The sequence below is a fragment of the Mus caroli genome, chromosome 14 (genome assembly GCF_900094665.2).
Source record: "Mus caroli chromosome 14, CAROLI_EIJ_v1.1, whole genome shotgun sequence".
Lineage (NCBI taxonomy): Eukaryota > Metazoa > Chordata > Mammalia > Rodentia > Muridae > Mus > Mus caroli.
This window is the reverse complement of record NC_034583.1, coordinates 4,596,138-4,615,404: the sequence shown is the minus strand read 5'-3', so window position 1 is coordinate 4,615,404 and position 19,267 is coordinate 4,596,138. Positions and strand designations below refer to the sequence as shown.

General features: G+C 47.0%; 1 protein-coding gene across 2 annotated transcripts in view; it reads right to left on the bottom strand.

The window, feature by feature from the left end:
* The window catches only part of Ptprg (protein tyrosine phosphatase receptor type G), a 681,254-nt gene extending 678,004 nt beyond the window's left edge, over positions 1-3,250 (bottom strand). Inside the window, exon 1 of one of the 2 annotated variants that reach the window (XM_021181278.2) lies at positions 2,477-3,250. In XM_021181278.2, the coding sequence (XP_021036937.1) occupies positions 2,477-2,561 (85 nt within the window). In that variant the 5' untranslated portion in view covers positions 2,562-3,250. The remainder of the gene's footprint in view (positions 1-2,476) is intronic. The other variant, XM_021181279.2, reaches the window with a different exon arrangement.
* Positions 3,251-19,267: the final 16,017 nt, after the last annotated feature.

Sequence of the window (19,267 nt, the reverse complement as noted above, 5' to 3'; positions counted from 1 at the left end):
CTCACAAGGAAAAACCTAATTGAAAACCAAAAGCTAAAATGGTTAGTTAAAATAGGTTTCCAAAGCTATGGCAGCAAGAAGCGCTGGGTCCCAAAGCGAACAACGGTCCCCAAGGGTTTTCTAGCCTACCATGGGCGGCAGCATCGAGCTGCAGGCACCGCCTAGCGCCAGATGTCGCAGACCCCCAGTCTGGGCACCTGGACGTACGCGCCCCGACCCCTTAGTTTGCAGGTGGTTGAGCCGGTCTAGTGGAGGCAGAAGATTGACGGGTGGCTCTGGGGCGCCCCCTGGGGTCCAGCGGCACCCCACCATCCTCGGAAAACCTGAAGCCAGCACAGCATCTCCCAGGGCTATGACATTTTAACTTTGCCTGATTCCAAAAGCTGTCTTCCCTGTGCCTCTAACAAATACCCCTCCGCTCCCGGTTGAGGGTATGGGCTAGTTACCTCGAAGCCTGAAAAGGACGGAAAATGAGGAAAACTGAAATGGACCAAGCCTTAACAAGGCGGCATCCCTATCGGTCCCATACTGGGTTGCAAGTCTCAGACACCAGAGGGAAGAAAATCATTGTAGAAACACTGGCTACAGCCCGGGGAGGTCAGCCAGAAATGTAATTGGAAATTTCTGTTTTGCAAGGCTGCCTCCCACCGCCCTTATTAAAAAGTGACCCTTACTAGGCTCAACCCCAGGTGCACCCGAGCGCACTCAGCTGGCAAGTCCCTGACAAGGGAGGGAGGGAGGTTTAGTCAAAGGCAGTGATAAATACAAATGTTGCCCGATGGTCTCTAAGGGAGAAGGATGCTGATTCTCAGAGGAGATGCTCCTCAGCGTCTACTTCCATAGAGACAGGACCCTGGAGGGTAAACCCCAGGCCTCCTAGTGAGTAAGCACGCGCACCCTCACCAAGCTCTGTAGACAGCCCCAGAGACAGGAATAAGCGCCGAGGAAAAGGAGCCGAAGAACCGCAGTGTTTTGCCCTCTGTTCCTCGCAACCACCCTCAAACCTTCAAAGAAGGGATCACTCGCTGCCAATCCCCTTAGAGAGGATCCCCGGGAACAGCGAGGTCCTCGAGCCTGGCTCCTAGGTACACGATAGGGTTGGGGGTACCCGCTGTACCAAAACCCCGCGCTGTGGCAGCCAGAACACAGGCTGCTATTAACCAAGGAAAACCGAAACATTGTGGCACGTTTCTTATTTCTTGATTAGAATAACCGCCGCCTCCAAATATTCCAAAACAGGCAGATGAGAAAGCAGAAAAACCGGGTGTTCTGTCCTTAAGAGATCGAGGAAAGAAAAGCAAATCGCGCCCTCTCCCACCTCTTTCCCTGAGCCAGGAAAGAGGACGTGGCCTTCACCCACTGAGAAGGAGCTGGGCAGCTTGAGCTGCAGCCCTCCGACTCTGCAAGAGAAGAGGAAGGCGGCTGGCCTCTGCCCTCATCGAGGGGGGAGGGTGTGGGCTGAAGGCTGGAAGTGGAGGGTCGGCGAGCTGCACACTGGTACGTGCAGTGATTTAGGATTGTCGAGTGGCCAATATTGTTCCAGCTTTAACCTGGCTAGAAAATGAGCGGGTCTGGGTCTGGATCTGGCAGGCACATTCAGCCTGCAAAAGGGCAAAGATGAAAGTAGGGAGGGCACGCCAGACAGCCAAAAAATCTGCCCGGACGCCAGAAGCTACACAGCTGTCGACCCGCGCCCTGCACTTGGACCCCGGCAACCCAGCCCAAAAGAGAGATACAGAAAGGGGCCGTGAGCCCAATGAAGCAGGGGTCTAGCCAAAAACTCCCTGCTCACTGCTTCCTGCCCTCCCGAGGCTCCCAGGCCCCCCGCGTCTAGGGAGCTGCCTCCCGCTTGCACTGAGGCGTAGCCCGCACCTCAGCCCGGAGCAAGGCTGAAAGAAGGCGGCCCCGGCGACTACAACGCGGGCTGCTCCCCACATCCTGACTTCTCTGCAGCCAGCCTCCGCCTTCCATCCCCAAACGCCGCCCTCCCCCCTACAAAGGGTCGGAGGAATGCAAAGTGAGCCACGATTATGAGCTCCTTTTATCCCCGCAGAAGCAACGGGAGCACCCCATATTACTCAAACCAACAGAGCATCCTTCCCACAGCCAATCTCCCCAGACATCCTATCGTGCAACTCTAGCCCTCCAGATCAGCTCCGGATCAGCAAAGCAAGTCGCCTCCCCCCGCCCTCCCATACTCCAGTTGCTTCAAGCTTCCCAAGCCACAGTCAGAGCACATCTCTGAGTCCCCAATCCTCCCTTGCAGCCCGCCACTGCTTCTGCCCTCTCTGACCATCAGCCTCCTAGAACACTGCCGGAGCCAATGAAGCAGAGCTCTCTTTCCTCCTCGGTAGCCCGGCCCCCCTTCACCCTCTCCGCGGTCCCTAGACTGGCGCCCAAGCTCCGCGCCCCGGCGACAACTCCGCATACCCCGCGCGCCGGCCAGAGACGCGTCCCATCGGCGGCCCTTACTCACCCGGGAAGCACACCACATAATGAAGCACAGAACTGGTGATTTTCAGGAACAAAATCCACCAACACGGTTCCAGTAACCTCCGCATGTCCGAAAACGCACATCGAAAAGAGAAAGGCAGGGGGGTAAACTTGTTGAATAAGTTCTTGCTTCCGAGCGAGGCTCCGCTAAGCCTGGAGGCTTTCACGGCTCGCCCGCCACACGGGGCCCCCCACACTCGGCCACCGGTCCCGCAGGAATCCGGGAATCTGCCAAGCGCTCCCGAGAAAACCTCAAAAAGTGACCGGGAATGCAAAGCCAAGCTAGGGACGATCCTCTCGGAGGAGAAGGGCTGCTTTCCGCTCAGACACGATCCAGCCGATAGGCAGGGCGAGGAGAAGACGCACGGCGGCAGAGCCCGGGGCCCGGAGCAGGCAGGGACCGCGGGTGGCGGTGGCTAGCAGCCGAAGAGCCCCAAGTTGAGTCGGCAGCGCAGCGCAGCCCGAGCACCAGCGGGCGACGGCGGGGCTGTGCGCGGCGCGGCGGCTCCGGGCTTCAGGCGGGCAGCTCCTTCCAGGGCCCCGGCAAGGAAGGAGGCATGTCTGCGAGCCGGGAAAGGGAGGGAAGCGGCGGGGCGGAGCGCAGAGCCCCCCAAAACAGAAACGGCCAGTGGAGCGCAGGGAAACACAAAGGATCTCAGAGGGGCGCCGGGGCGAGGGCGCCTTCAGTCCATGCTCCTGAAAGTTGTGGCTCCGGCGCAGGCTGGGGAGGAACCGAGAGCGCGGGGCTGGAAACTGGCCATGCCTCCATACAGGAAGTAACATGTGAGCATGGATCCTGGCAGAGACTTTAAAGCCGGCGAGCGGGCGAGCGAGCGAGCTGGGGGCGCGCGGCGGCGGGGGCGCGCAAGCACGGGCGCGCGGTGACGCGCATCCCCGAGCTGCCGCCGGCGGGGGCGCGCGTCTCTTAAAGCGGCCGTGCTGGGCTCCCGCTTCCAAGGACTTGCACTACTCTCCTCTCCAGGCGTGCCTAGGGCTATGGGTGTGCGTTTAAGGGAGCTGGTAACCCTGAAGACAGGGAAGAGACCAGCTGCCATCAAGGGTCTGCATGGCTTTGCTCCATTTTCGAGTTCTTAAAGACGAAGTACGGATTCGGAGAGATCCCTGACCTCGTTCATGGATCCGGAACTTGGGGGAGGGGGAAAGGGTGGTCTGGTTGGAATCTGGGGTAGAGGAAAGGACCAGCAGCTGCATTTTCATGGAGAGGGGACTTCCGTAAGGCCTCACCACCTGGACCGTGTCTTGGCGGGGTGCACCTCCGGCGTCCCTCTCCTGCTGAGCTCCCGGGCTAAGAGACAAAGCCCAGCGGCCTTTGCACTCAGGTTTCATTGAGGTTTTTTGTTGTTGTTTCCCTTTTCCCCCTTTCCGAGCTTCCATTGACCGAATCTACCTCTGGGAGATGGGGCAAGGGACGGGGGTCCATCCCAGGCTAGCAAAATCCAGCTCCAGGCCCACATCGGCTTTCCCCAAACCACGAAGGTCTGTCGCGGACTTTTCCCCAAACCACGAAGGTCTGTCGCGGACTTTTCCCCAAACCACGAAGGTCTGTCGCGGACTTTTCCCAACCCTCGGATTCGGGAAGAAGGTGGCTGCAACTTGGCCTGGTTAGGCAGAGGGCAAATGAAGTGCGCCTCTCACCCGGGGCAGGGGAAAGCAGCACCCTGAGGCAGGACTGGTTTCCCACAGCCGCCCTAGGAGACGTGGCTTAAGTAAACTACAGAGAGGCATCCGGGGGAAATGCAAGGGCTAGGATTATCTGTAATGAGTTTTGTCCCTTGGCTCTCACTGAGATCTTTATCGCTTGGGCTTCTCAGCAACCTATTTTTTCCTCCTACGTTGGTGCTAAAAGAGGGGGAGGCAGGTTTTGGTTTGGTTTTTTTTCTCCATCAAATTTGTAATTGAGCCAACGTAATTAGCCATTTGTAATTTTTTTCATAGTTTTTCTGCCTGTCTTTGAAAACGATATGGACATATTTTTAAAGTTTCCCCTTGCCGTTTCATCGCAACGCGGCACTGTCCCACACACACCCAAACATCCCAACCGGATGTTCTTTCGGTTTTCAAATACTATACAGACGCTTTCAGAGTCTGTGGCATTGTTTAGGAAAGCAGTCTTGCACCCACAATTCCAAAGGAAAAACCTCTGAAAAGTTTGGGGTGCAAAACTAGTAAATGCCAGGAAGTTCCTGGAACGGGCCCCCAAATCTATCTTTAGCCAAACCCCGCAAACACCCTTCCCGTGCTGGGCAATGAGACCAATCTGTTTGCTTTGGAATTTGACTCTTCCTGGTTTTGTTGGAGGGTCACTCTTGAGTGCTTATGATGACCAGTTCCCTTGAAAAATGGGTTGGAGGGGTGGATATCCCAGTGCCAGTCAGAGTGGGATAGTTAAAATGACCCTAGCACAAATGACTGCCTCCTTCGAGGTGACTCCGTATTTTAACACTCAGTTGGTAGGACTTGAATCACACAGAGGTCAGCGACCTCAGCAGTGCTTTATCTGTGAAGCAGACATCATAAGTGTTGCCTGTTGGGCAACCCTGAATTCTTTCTATACACTGTTTGCTGGTTCAACAAATGAACTGCACATCCACTCTGTGCTGGGTATACTAAGGACAGGGCCAGCCAGCCTGTCTGCCTCACCTGGGGAAAGTCAACGGAGGAGTGGTTGAGAAGACATTAAGTGTGAAATGCAAAGAAGGAACTCCAGTACCCCAGTTGTTCAACTTGGAGAGTGAATGATCATGTCTCTTACAGTGTATGGGACCCCATCCCTGTTAGTCTCTCTGGGCTGGTGCCTGTCCTGGGACGCCAGGCTGACGTTTACCACAAAATGGTATTAAAAGCACACATCAAGCTCCATCAGCTCCCTCCAAATCTAAATGTTTTAGCCAGGCCCATTAGCACATTCCTGTAATCCCAGCACTCCGGAAGCCAAGGCAGGAGAATCATAACTTCAAGGCTAGCTTAGTGTCAGAGCTTGTCTGTTTTTTAATTTAACTTTACAACAGAAATTTGCTGGCCTATTATACAAATGTGTTCAATAACCAACTGCAAAGTGAATAGAAAAGCCCCAATTTCAAGTCTTAGTGGACAAAACTGACCTAGAGACACACCTGGTGTACTTCTACCTGGTGAGCCAGGGCTGTTAGGCAGAGAAACATTGTCTCCATTAAACCAAAAAGAAGGAGAAGGAGGGAGGAGGAGGAGGATGAAGAAGAGGAGGAGGAAGAAGAAGAGGAGGAGGAAGAAGAGGAAGAAGGAGGAGGGGGAGGAAGAGGAGGAGGAAGAAGAAGAGGAGGAGGAGAAGAGGAAGAAGAAGGAGGAGGAAGAGGAGGAAGAAGAGGAGGAGGAGAGGAAGAAGTCGTTGTCTTGGGAAGTAAGTCAATAAACAGCGCCCTCCCCGCTTCTGCTTCAGTTCCTGCCTCCAGGTTCCAGCCTTGGTATGGGGGCTGCACAAGGCGGTGAGCAGAGCTGGAGAAAGGAGCTTGGCAACATGCTGACCACTTAAAAACTACAAAGGAAAGCTACTACTACTGATAACAAATCCCGCCCCACAGATAAGCAGCATAAGCTTACACTTATTTTTTCACAATGCGTGGGCAGGCCAGTGATGGGAGTGTGGAGCTCAGGTGTTTTCTGGAGCTGAACCAAGGTGTAAAGAAGGATGACTCTGGAGCTGGCAGGTTCCCTTCTAATCTCATTGGTTAGAGAACTACAGTCTTGTTTCTGGCTGGCTGTTAGCCAAAGGATGTCTTCATTTTCAGTCCCTCTGAATCTTTGTAACTTTCTTCAAAGCCAGTAAAAGAATTCTCTGTTTTGGCTAGAATCTTGAACGTGACTATCCCACCACTTCTGTACTAGAAGACAGTTGGGTCAAGGGAGTAACCATCCATCCCAATGTCAAGTGTCAGCCACTCTCATGAAGAGGGTGTTACATATCAGAGGGTGGGCATCTCGAAGAGCACATTAGAGCCTTGCCTACCATAGGTCTATGGGAGTACCAATGTCTGTTGCTGTATAATGTCTTACAGCCCAATAAATAAAAATAGCCTGATTTGCTGCCCCAGACCTGTTATCACAGTACTCCTAACACTGAGGCAGGAGGATCACAAATGGAAGATTGGCCTGGGCTGTACAGTGGCCTTGTCCTAGTGTAGTGTAGTTGCTGTGACAAAACCAACTTGGAGTAGAAAATGGTTTATTTAGCTTACAAATAACAGTCCATCAGTTCTAGAGATGGGAAGCCAAGGCTGGAACCTGGAGGCAGGAACTGAAGCAGAAGCCAGGGAGGGCGCTGTTTATTGACTTACTCTCCAAGACTTGCTCAGCTACTTCTTGTTGGGTTTTTTTGTTTTTTGTTTTTTATTTTTTGTTTTTAATGGAGACAAAGTTTCTGTGTATAACAGCCCTGGCTCTCCTGGAATTTGCTCTTTAGACCTCCAGCTCACAGAGATTTGCCTGCCTCTGCCACCTGAGTGCTGGGATTAACAGCATGAGCCACAATGCCCAGCTCAGCTACGTTTCTTTATACAACCCAAGACCACCTGCACAGGGGTGGCACTGTGCAAGGTCAGCTGGGCCCCATAAAATCAGCCATTAATCCAGAGAATACCCTGAATCAATCGTTAATCAAGGGAACACCCCGACAGACTCACCTGCAGGACAAACTTCTTCAATTTAACTTCCCATCTCTTCCCAGATGATCCTAGTTTGTAGCAACATTTGTCTCACAAAATGAAAGGACAAGAGAGACAGAAAGACATTGAAGAAAGGGAAGCAAAAGAAAACACTGTAAGACACAGAAGCATTGGATATAGTTTAGTAACACAGCACACTGTTTCTCCTTGTGACCCGCAGGCCGCCTAAGTCCTCAGAGAAAAGATCACAATTCAAAGTTCAACATTTAAAGTGTGGCTTCTGCTAAGTGCTGATTGTCTTTCTATCATGGTCAACGCATCACAAATCAAACCATCCTAAGTCAGGGGCGATTTATCTATGCAGACTACAATTAGGGGCAATGACTGCCAAGCCAGCCTAACTGAGCTCTGATGTTGTTTATATTTGCATAATGACAGACAGAGTAGCCACTTCATGCCTCAGCTTCCTCATGTGTAACATGGGAAAATAACTGCCTCTACTTCTAAATAGAGAGGATTAAAAGGAATTAATATACATAAAGTACTTAGAGCAGTGCCAGATACCTAATAAGCATTTAATAAATGTAAGCTATTACTGTTATCTGTTCACGCAGCAATGTGATAGAGAGTGAACATCTGTTATTTTCTAGCTGCTCAGCTTCCATTTCTTTTAGAAATACCATCCCAGTTTCCCTTTGTGCAGAACTCCAGATGGTTGCAAAGACTATACCTCCCCCTGCCCCCACTACATCAACCATGTTCACCCACCAGATCAGCATGTGCAGGTACCTAATCTTAACCACAGGAGTCTTTCACCGCCCTGGCCTGACTGCCTATGTTTCTAGTTAGTCCGATTATGTTCAGTATTTTTGTTGGGACCCGGGTGTGGGGATTCATACATATAACTCTAGTATCTGGGAGGTAGCAGGAATATAAGAACTTCTAAGCTAGTCTTTACCATGTAGCAGGGTTAAGGCCAGCCTGAACTACATGATACCTTATATCAGAAAATGGAAAAGTATTTTTATAATTGCCTGATGTAATTGTCATCTCTGACACTTACTGCCTCAGTCTGCTAACCTGGGCCTAATCCTGGGAGCTTCTAGCCTCCAAACAATCTTACCTAGGCCTAGAATGTTTTCAGCTTCTGAGACTTACTGATGAATAAGCTCACCCTTTCTAGTTTTCTCTAAACTCTGGCTGAATAGTTGAACTCAGCTGTTCTGGCTCAAAATCCTCTCCAAACTGACTTTTTCAATCTAGTTTCTCTTGGCCTCTGACTAAAGTGCTCTACTTAGCCTCATACTAACTTGAGCAATATGATCCAATCTTCTGGCTCCTTCTCACTCTTTGGCCACACGTCCTAATTTTTCCAAAACTGTTCTACTAAATTGGGATTAAGGATTCAAACAAATAAGCCCATGGGACCCTGTGATTCAAACCATCACAGCCGCCTTACATGATACAGTCTGGGCAGTCTAACAATGGCTAACATGGTGCTTGCCCATGGGAAGTGGCACTATTAGGAGACATAGCCTTGTTGGAGTAGGTGTGGCTTTGTTGGAGGAAGTGTGCCCTATGCTTAAACTCCATCCATGGTGGAAGAGAGTCTTCTGGCTGCCTTTGGATCAAGATGTAGAACTCTCAGTTCCTTCTCCAGCGCTGTTTCTTCCTGGATGCTGCCATGCTTCCTGCTGTGATGATAATGGACTGAACCTTTGATCCTATAAGCCGACCCCAGTTAAGTGTGTGCTTTATAAGAGTTGCCTTAGGGGCCGGGTGTGGTGGCGCACGCCTTTAGTCCCAGCACTTGGGAGGCAGAGGCAGGCGGATTTCTGAGTTCGAGGCCAGCCTGGTCTACAAAGTGATTCCAGGACAGCCAGGGCTATAAAGAGAAACCCTGTCTCGAAAAACCAAAAAAAAAAAAAAAAAAAAAAAAAAAAAGAGTTGCCTTGGTCGGATTGTCTCTTCACAGCAGTGGAACCCTAACTAAGACAGCCATCTTCATAATGGAGAGGTTGAGAATCTGTTAAGTGCTCCATCCGGAGACTGGATGCCTCAGCAGGCCAACATCATGCTGAAGGCCTGAAGAGGTCCTGGGAAGTTATTGGTTTTGAAGTTGTGTTGGAAGCCTGATAAAACTGGGTTGTAATATCGGGAAAGGAGAACAGTGGCACCAGAAACAGCAACAAGATAGATAAACATGTCAGCGAGATGCCAAGGGAATGAGGCAAAGGCAAAGCTTTCTTGTGGACCCCCTTTGATGTCAGTAGCCACGGGGAGACGCTTAGGGTGGGTCTTCCCATTCAAATGACCTAGTCAAGGAAAGTCCTCATAGATGAGTCCAGCAGTTGGCTTTCCTGAGCCCAGAATTGGTAAGATTGACAACTAAGATTGACCATCAGAGGTGGCTGATATCCGTAAGTTTTCTAATACAAGCCCTTAGGAGGTAAAGATAGACGGTTGGAAGTTCAAGGGCAGGCTAAGCCCGCACCCCCCCCCCAAAAAAAATACAAAAGAAATAGAAAAAGAGGGGAAAGAAAAAACTAAAATTTAGTAAGTTATGTTTGTTTTGGGAAAAGTATAACAAAAGAGAGAAGAAAATGTTCAGGACACACATGGCAGCCCACAATTATCTGGATGTTCGCTTCTGACTTCCTCAGGCACCAGCTTACACATGTGGTACACAGATATATGTGTGCCAAATACACATATATGTGTATTTGTGTACACATACACATAAGTATAAAATAAATAAATCTTGAAAAAGTGTTTTGAGGAATGTGGGCTTAGTGGTGGTCCACACCTGTAGAGCCAGCCTTCAAGAGCCAGGGAGAAGCAGATCTCTGTGGTCTGAGATCCAGAACAGCCAGGGTTACATAAAACTTTGTCTTAAAAAACAAGCAGAGTAGGCGTGGTGGTTCATACCTTTAATCCTACACTCAGGCGACAGACGCAGGCAGAGCTCTGTGAATTTGAGGCCATAGCAAGCTCCAGAACAGACAGGACTACACAAAAAGGCTCTGTCTCAAAAACCAAAAAATGTAGAATTAAATAATCATATAAGTATGACATATAAGGCTCTTCTGGTCACCAGTAACAAAAGACTAAAGTACAACAAAGCAAAGAAAGGAAGGAGGCGGTGGGTGTGAGCTGCTGGTGGACTGGCTCCAAGGCCTCCAACTCTCTTCACCTTCCTCAGCACCAGCTTCCTATGTGGCTGTTAGTGCCTGTTGAAAGCAGACCTTTCCCAGTGTTCTTACTGTTTCCCTAAAACTCATTCTGACTGAGCCTGTGCCCCTGCCTGGACCACTGTCCTAGCCTGGGCCAACCTGGAGGTGAAGGCAAGACTCACTCCTAGGTTTCAGAGTTTTGTGAGGAGGAAAGTAGGCAGGAAAAGAAGCCATAACGGCATCATTTGATCCTTGGCATCAGTCCTACATGGGCACTGTCTTAAAGTGGGCATCCATATTAAAGATGGGAACACTATGGAGCTGGGAAAGTGCTCAGCACTTTAGAGGCCTTGTTGCTCTTGCATAGGACCTGGGTTTAGTTTCTAGCACTCCCACAATGGCTTATAGTCATCTATAATTCCAGTCCTAGGAAATATGATGTCCTCTTTTTACCTCCATGGGTACCAGGCATCAGTCATGTACATGGTACACATACACACATGCATGCTTACACACACACACACATCTCATGGAGCTGAAGAGATGTTAAGAGCACTAGCTGTTCCTCCTGAGGATCTGGGTTCGAGTCTAGCATGTACATGGCAGCTCATAACCATGTGTAACTCCAATCTCAGGATTGGAAGCCCGTTTCTGGTCTCTGTGTAACAGGCATGTACATGGCAGGCAAAACATGCATACACATAAAATAAACTATACATGTGATGGAAAAACAAAGTCCCTAAAAGGCTAGGTGAGCCAGAATGGAGTAACCAAGGACTAGGGGGTAAGGAGATTGCAGGATACACTACACTCAGAAGTAAGGCCTGAAGCCTGACACCAGACCTCAGTGGCAGAGGCAAAGCAGAGAAACAGGACTCATAGACACTGTAGATATGGACTGACCTAACGCTGTGACAACTGATGAACAAGAGCCTTATCACAGCGTTTCAACAGGACATCCCACTGTCTCCTCATACCTCCCAGTGGAGCGTCTACCATCCCCAGTGTAAGGGGACAAATCATACTTAAGTCATAACAGTGTTAACCAGAAGCCTCTTTTGGTCCAGCAATTAAACCTCTACTATTCTTTTAAAAATAGTAATCATTAAAAATAGAAATTTCTTTTTAAAAAATCATGACAGTAGTCCTAGCATATTATAATAGCAAATTACAAATTGACAAATGTGTTTAAAAAAACATCCAGTATCAGTCTAATGTCTCATGGTATTAAAATGATGTTTATGAAGGCAGCACTCTGTTAAATAAAAGTTAGGACAATAGGGCTAGAGAAGGCTCTATGGTTAAGAGCACAGGCTGCTCTTACACTCAGGTTCAGCTCCTAGCACTTACACCCATAGAGGCTCCAGGGGATCTGACACCGTCTTCTGGCCTCTGTGGCACCAGGTAGGCATACTTTATGTATATTTAATTTTATTTGAAAAAAAATTTATTTACAAAAACCATGTAAACATATCTTCAAAACATTGGAAGTGGGGATGGAGAGATAACTGAGGGTTACGAGAATCGATTGCGTTTCCAGAGGTCCTGGGCTTGATTTCCAGCACCCCTGTGATGCCTAACAATGGTCCGTGGCTCCACTCTAGTCTCCAGGGGCATTGCACGCAGGTAGCACACAGACTCACATTCAAAACAATCTTACACATAAAATATAAATGCATAAATCTTTAAAATAAATTAAGTTAGAGCCCAGTCCCGGGCCGGGGGTAGTGTGACCTGTTGGCAGGACCCTGTCACATGCCATGGAACTGCAGTCAAGAGCAGTCAGTGATAACCCAGACTTCTCAGAAGTGGGGAAGTTTGACAAATCAAAGATCAAAAGAAAACTAACACTGGAGGGGAAAACCAAAACAAAATCAGAAACCTCCTCCCTTAAAGGAAACTACCCAGCAGGAGAAACAGTGTGTTAAAAGACTGTAAAATGAAATTCTCCTTCAAAGCACAGCTGCCACATTGTCTGACAGCCACGGCTTTAGGCTTATTTTCATAAATCTAGGTGTTTGGAGAAATTTAAGACAATGGCTGATGGTTATGTGGTAGTTAAGCAGTAATCGGGACTCAGGGGTTTCTTGTGTTTTTAAACTTCCTCATTCTGTAGCCCTTGCTGTCCTAGCTCTGTAGACCAGGCTGGCCTTGAACTCAGGGATCCACACTCCTCTTCCTGGATTAAAGGCATGCACCATTGCTCAATCCCCTTCCTCAGTGATGCATAACTTCCAGACAGCAGATGCTGATGGCAATTTCACCAGTGATAATCACTGCCTGTGGTCCTGCCTCTGTGGGGAAATCCAGGTTTAACCTACAGTGGGTGCCAGCATCACCTTGTCATCATTGTGGGATTGCGTGCTTTTGCAACTTCTCACAGTTTATTCTCATTCCTAGGGTAGCCATAGAAGTTATAGTATAGTCACTATCTTAAACATAAATTTAAATTAAAACCAGGAAGGAACTACTCTCAAATGTTTATATGGACATCTGAGGACGGCAAAACTGCCAGTCAGTTTTAATTTCCCTTTTAGATGTTTTATATCTTTAAACTTTTCTAGCATGAAGACTATTTTAAGATTTGTGTGTGTGTATACAGGAGCTTGGGGACAGGTGCCTGTGGGGACAGGAAGAAGACGCCAATCTCCTGGAGCTGGAGTTACAGGCCACTGTAAGTCATCTAGTGTGTGCGCTGGCATCTGCAGGTGCCACTCTCACTCCTGGCATGAAAATTTTAAACTGAAACAGTCACTGAAAAAACATCTTAGTCACTTGTTGCCTTGATGAAGTGCCATGAGACCAGCTTGAACAGAGAAAATTTAGTCAGTAGGTCAAATTGCAGCTCCCTCAGCTTTGTCACTACAAACCCACCTAATTCTCATTCTTATATGACACTGTGAGGCTCATTGCTCAGCCAGCACTCATTAGAGGATTTTCAAAAGCCCTAGAAACATATTCGTTCCAGCATATGAAACAGGGGGATGTGAGAAAAACTAAGAGTTCATTACAGAGAATCAAGTTGCAAGAAAAATGACCAGAGACATGACAATTTGTCCCTGAAAAGGTCGCTGATCCCACGGTGCACCCAATATCCAAGTGAACTGGTTTACTACAAAGCCACGTGACCAGTTACTGTTCCTCTAACTCATCATCTTGCTGTCTAAGTCATCCCCAAGTTTGCTCATGTCAGTGCTTCATAAAGAACACTTAACAGTGGCCAGCAAGAAGGCCCAGCTGGCCGACCCTCTGCAGAGCCTGACTGAGTTCAGTCATTGAGGCCCACGTGGTGGATGGAGAAAATCAGTTCCCACAAGTCCTATGACCTCCACACACGTGCAGTAGTATGCTTGCCCACACATGCACACACATACAGATAGCTAGCTGTAATTTAAAAACAAATGTTAAAGAACGTTACTTGGTTTTCATCACAGGGGTGCAGTAAACTTTGTGGCAGAGAGTGCTTACTGTATACCTGACTCCTCATACCTTCCTTCCCTGCTGAGAGAACACTGGTTTACAGTGTAGTCATATTTGCTCCAATCCTCATCCCGCTCATTTCATAGATGTGATTTTCCATCCTCTTTTGCAAATAGCGATTGTCACATGGATCCTTTCTGGCCAATAAGATGGAAGCAGGGACACAGACGGACTAGACTGAGCATTTGGGTGGCGCTTATTTTAAAGGGGAACCATCTACTTGCTTCCTCAGGGAAAAACACTATCACACCAATTAGGTAATCTAAAACACTGAAGTGACTCAGTGGTCACAGGGCCTACTGGCAAGCCTTACCAGAAGTGGGAAAAAAAAAACAAAAACAAAAACAAAGAACAACAACAACCTCGGTCTTGGATGATGTTCTTTGAATCTGGAGACTTCTTCACACACGGACAACTCTATCTGTTCACACTACAGTTGGAAATGTTCTCTGTCACTCACTGCAGAAAATATCTTTGATACAACTGCTACACAATAAATATGACTTTCAAACTGAGGTCTTCCTTTTCCACTGTTATGCTCAATATACAAATTTATTGATGAAATCATGCATTCTTGCTATGTAGTGTGTTACTATACAGAACAACTGAGGTGTGTGGAGTGTACAAAATGCTGCTTAGCCTTCAGAAGGTAAAGGTAGAAGGAGAAGTGCCGGGATGGACAGAAGTAAGGATGGTGCAGTCCAAGGTGGTAGCGACAGTGATAGTGATGATAATGGGAGGGAAGGCACAGCATTTGGCCGAGCACTTGCTTAGCACACAAGGCCCTGGATTCAATCTGCAGGACTACAAAGAGAAGAATAGAAACCCGGCAGAATGTGTAGCTTCAGTTTGCCCAACTGGCTTCCAAGATTCTGCAGGTACCAGTAGCTTATCATCAGCTTACTTATCAGCACATTATATTTGGAATGCAAGGCAGAATATTCCTGTTGTCATGATACAGTTTCACACCATTGAGGGGGACTGAGTGAGAGCTTCCTGAGATGTCTCTATAGTCATAGTTATTTTTCTAATTTATATATCATGAAATTTAAGGTGCAGGTCATGGGCTTTAATATATCTACAAAGATGTCCTATCATCACCCATATTCTTTTTAATTAAAAAAATGTACTGTTGGGGACTGGATAGATAGCTCTGTGGTTAAGGGCACTTGCTGATCTTCTAGAAGTCCTAGGTTCAATTCCAGCACCCACGTGGAGGCTCACATTCATCTGTAACTCCAGTTCCAGGATATTTGATGCCCTTTTCTGGTCTCCTTGTTATGTACAGATGTATATGCAGGCAAAATACCCATATACTTAAAAAAACAATAAACTTTTAAGTTTTAAAAACTATTAAGTGTAGCTGGGCATGGTGGCTCACACCTTAAAGCCCAGCACATGGGAAGTAGGCATAGTATACAAAGCAAGTATAGCCAAGGCTAAGAAATCATCTTTCTCTCTCTCCTCTCTCTCTCTCTCTCTCTCTCTCTCTCTCTCTCTCTCTCTCTCTCTCTGTCAGAGAACACATATGCATAGTGTGCTGGGAGCACACACAGTATGCCACAGTGTGCCTGTCTGGGCAGTCAGTTCTCTCCTACCTTGATGTGCCTTCTGGGGATGAAATTTAGGTTGGCAGCTTCAATAGAAAACAATGCACCATTATCCAATATACTTTATGCACAACCCTAAGCTGTTTTGTATTTTAAACTACCAATATATTGTCTCATAATAAAAGCCTACAGAAGATCACAAAACCATGTTACCATATCAACCAAGACAGCAAAAGTATGTGGCAAAACTCAATATCCACTCATGTTTAAGCAAAGGCTTAATCATGAGTGTAGCTGAGCACACTGTTAAGCTCAGCAGTGGAGAGGCAAAGGAAGGTGAATCTCTGTGAGTTTGAAGGTAGCCTGGTCTACATAATGAGTTTTGGGACAGCTAGAGCTACATAGTGAGACCCTATCTTGAAAACAAAAAACAAAACAAAACAAAACAAAACAAAAAAATCACTCAACCAACTAGAAATAGAAAAGTTGCCTTAATATTTTAAAAACTAAATATTAAGGTTTAATGTTTTAAAACATACATTCACACACATGCATGCACATACATACATACATACATGCATGCATACATACAGCCTCTCCTACTTTGTTGGGAAATAATGAATTATTTGCTTCCCAAACTGGCAGCATTGCAAGAGTATCATCTTCTGTAACTCTTAAAAAAATTATTTATTTATTTATTTATTTATTTATTTATTTATTTATTGCAAGAGTATCATCTTCTGTAACTCTTTTTAAAAAAATATTTATTTATTTATTTATTTATTTATTTATTATATGTAAGTACATTGTAGCTGTCTTCAGACACACCAGAAGAGGGGATCAGATCTCATTACAGATGGTTGTGAACCACCATGTGGTTGCTGGGATTTGAACTCAGGACCTCCAGAAGAGCAGTCAGTACTTTTACCCGCTGAGCCACTTCTCCAACTCTTATGCAGCATTATACTGGAAGACCTGACCAATGCAATAAGATAGCAAAAAAAGTTACATCTTGGAAAGCCAAAAATAAAGCGCCTCCTGTATGAAGTATGCTATTTAAAAATGACCTGATTGTCTACCTAAATAACCAATGAATCCAACAATTAAAAAACAAATGCCAGGTAGTGATGACTCATGGCCTTAATTCCAGCAGAGGCAGATGGATCTCTTGAGTTTGAGGCCAGTCTGATCTACAGAGTTCCAAGGCAGCTAGGGCTACACAGAGAAACCCTGTTTCACCAAAACAAAACAAAACAAAAACAAAAACAAAAACAAAAACAAAAGTCTTGAGGAGTTTAGCAAATGTGTAGGAGAAAAAGTCAACTTATAATTAACTCTTTTATGTTCATATAGAAACAGCAAATATTTGGAAACAATTATTTTAAGTTTATCTTATTATTTTTAGGAATGTGTATATGTATGAGTATATGCACATGAGTCTGAATGCTGATAGAATCCAGAGGTGTCAGACCCCCACTGAGCCTTACCATATGGGTGCAGGAAACATACTTGGGTCCTCGGCATTTCTTTCTTTCTTTCTTTTTTTTTTTTTTTTTCGAGACAGGGTTTCTCTGTGTAGCCCTGGCTGTCCTGGAACTCACTTTGTAGACCAGACTGGCCTTGAACTCAGAAATCATCCTGCCTCTGCCTCCCGAGTGCTGGCATTAAAGGTGTGCACCACCACGCCCGGCCCTCAGCGTTTCTTTAAGTCTGGATTGTTCTGTACTTCCTTGGCTATGTGACACCTTGCCAGTGGCTGTATTCTTTAGACCCAACACTTTCACCTCACTCTACTTTGTCCTTCCTTTCCCTTTTAGTTTGTGGTACCATGCACATTTTTCTGCATGGAATAGTAGTAGCTCAGGGGTATTATATCATGTGTGACAGAGTGATAACTAAAGATGGTGAATATGTTTATTTGACTGTACGTTTGCACAAACATCAGAAAATCTCCAAGAGCGCCCTTCATGATTCTCCCTGAACAAGTTCTTCCTGTTCATCCTGCTTCTCTCTGCTGTGGGTTTGACGTGTGTGGCTCAGTCTTCTACCGACGGCCAATCAATCATTGTTTCCCCATCCATCATGTCTGAGCCCTTGGTAATGAAGGTGTCTTTCTTCCCACATTAGCAATTTAGGTGGGCGAAAGAGCCGTGGAGATGTATGACAGGAGACGGGAGAATTGGATTAAACAAGGTTAAACAAGATTCCATTTTCTGGGACCCTCTTTGTTGCAGCAATTTTGTTGATTCTCAGAATGAAGGGCCTGATTGTTTGGGAGTTCTTTTCTTCAAACTCTCAGAAGAAAATTGTACTGAAATCATTTTTCCTCTGTTATTGGAATAGCAGAGAACTGGGAATAGCTGCCTGCATACAATGACTTATTTATTTTAAAGTTATTAAAGGAAATATCTTATCCACCAAAAATCATAAAATTCAGAAACCTTGGAGTCCAGGCTAATTGTTCTCATCTCACAGATGTGACACACTCATTGCCACTGCCAGTGAAGCCCCAGAAGATCCTGGCCTGGCCTGGCCTCTCCATCTCTGGCATTGCAGTCCTTGCAGGGCTCCTCAGACTTATTTAATTCCCACTTCAAGATCTCAGCAGTTGCCCATCTCCCTGGCTAAGGGTTTCTTGCCCTAGGGACAATTGACTTAGGGTCAAAAAATTCTTCGGTGTTTGTGAGGTATTTGGGCATGTGTGTGTATACATTTGTGTTTAGTGTTTGGGGGTGTGTGTTTGTTCATGCACATGTTTGTACTTGTGGAGTGTGTATGTGTGTTTGTGCAACCACACGTCTGTGGAGTATGTATGAGTGTGTTTGTGCATGTACATGCTTGTGTGTTTGTGGAGGTGCACATGCATCTGTGTCTGTGTGCACATGGAGAGATCAGAGATTGCTATCAGCTTTTTCCTCAATCACTTCACCTTATATTTTTAAAAATTTTTATTTTAATTCTACATATACATGAATGTTCACCTAAGTCGGTGTTTCTCAATCTTCCTAATGCTGTGACCCTCTAGTAAAATTCCACATGTTGTGGTGCCTTCCAACTATAAAATTACTTCATTGCTACTCCATAACTGTAATTTTCCTTCTGTTATGAGTTGTAATGTAAACATCTGTGTGTTCTGATGGTCTTAGGCAACCTGTATTGAGGGGTGCCTGTGGTGAGAATATAAAAGGGGTGGGAGAGATGACTTGTGTCCTGCCAGAGCTCCGGGACTCTGGGCAGGTAGATGCAGAAGACTGCCACGGGACCCCATGGAACCGCAGCGGGATGGGCATCGGGCCCTTTTAGGCCGCTGGATCCCGCTGGGGGTGGGACACGATCTGGGCTCTGACTTTCAGCTCTGATGTCTCTGGGCCACAGGTTCTCCCTCTCGGACATCCCAGATGCCACACGAAGGAGGAAGAGCTAGTTTCTGGGCCGCCAAGAGTCTAGCTATCTCAGGCTGCTAGCTCAGCAGGTGACTTGGGTTGGCTAGAGCACAGGAAGGAGGTTAGAGGAGCAGCTCATTAGAGGGAAGCCTGCTCCAATGCTCCAGCCAAGCATTCTGATGAGAAGAGCCAATCCATGGTTTCAAGGTGTTTATCGTAGAAAGGCAGAGAGAGGGAGAGGAGTAGAGAAGTAGAGGGTGGCCATGGCCACGTGGAGAGAGGGGAGAAGAGGGGGAAGAAGGAAGAAGAAAGGTGAGAGTAAGAGCAAGAGCTTAAGAGAGAGAGGAGACGGGAGAGAGAGAACAGGTCAAGCAGCTCCTTTTGTAGTGGGCTGGGCTCCCTAGTTGTTGCCAGGTAACTGTGGGGGTGGAGTCCAGACAGCCTATGTGATGGATGACCACAGAATTATGGAGCTGGGCCTTCGTGTCAAGAGCCTATGTCTGGGAGCATGGCAAACGGGCCTTCCGTCC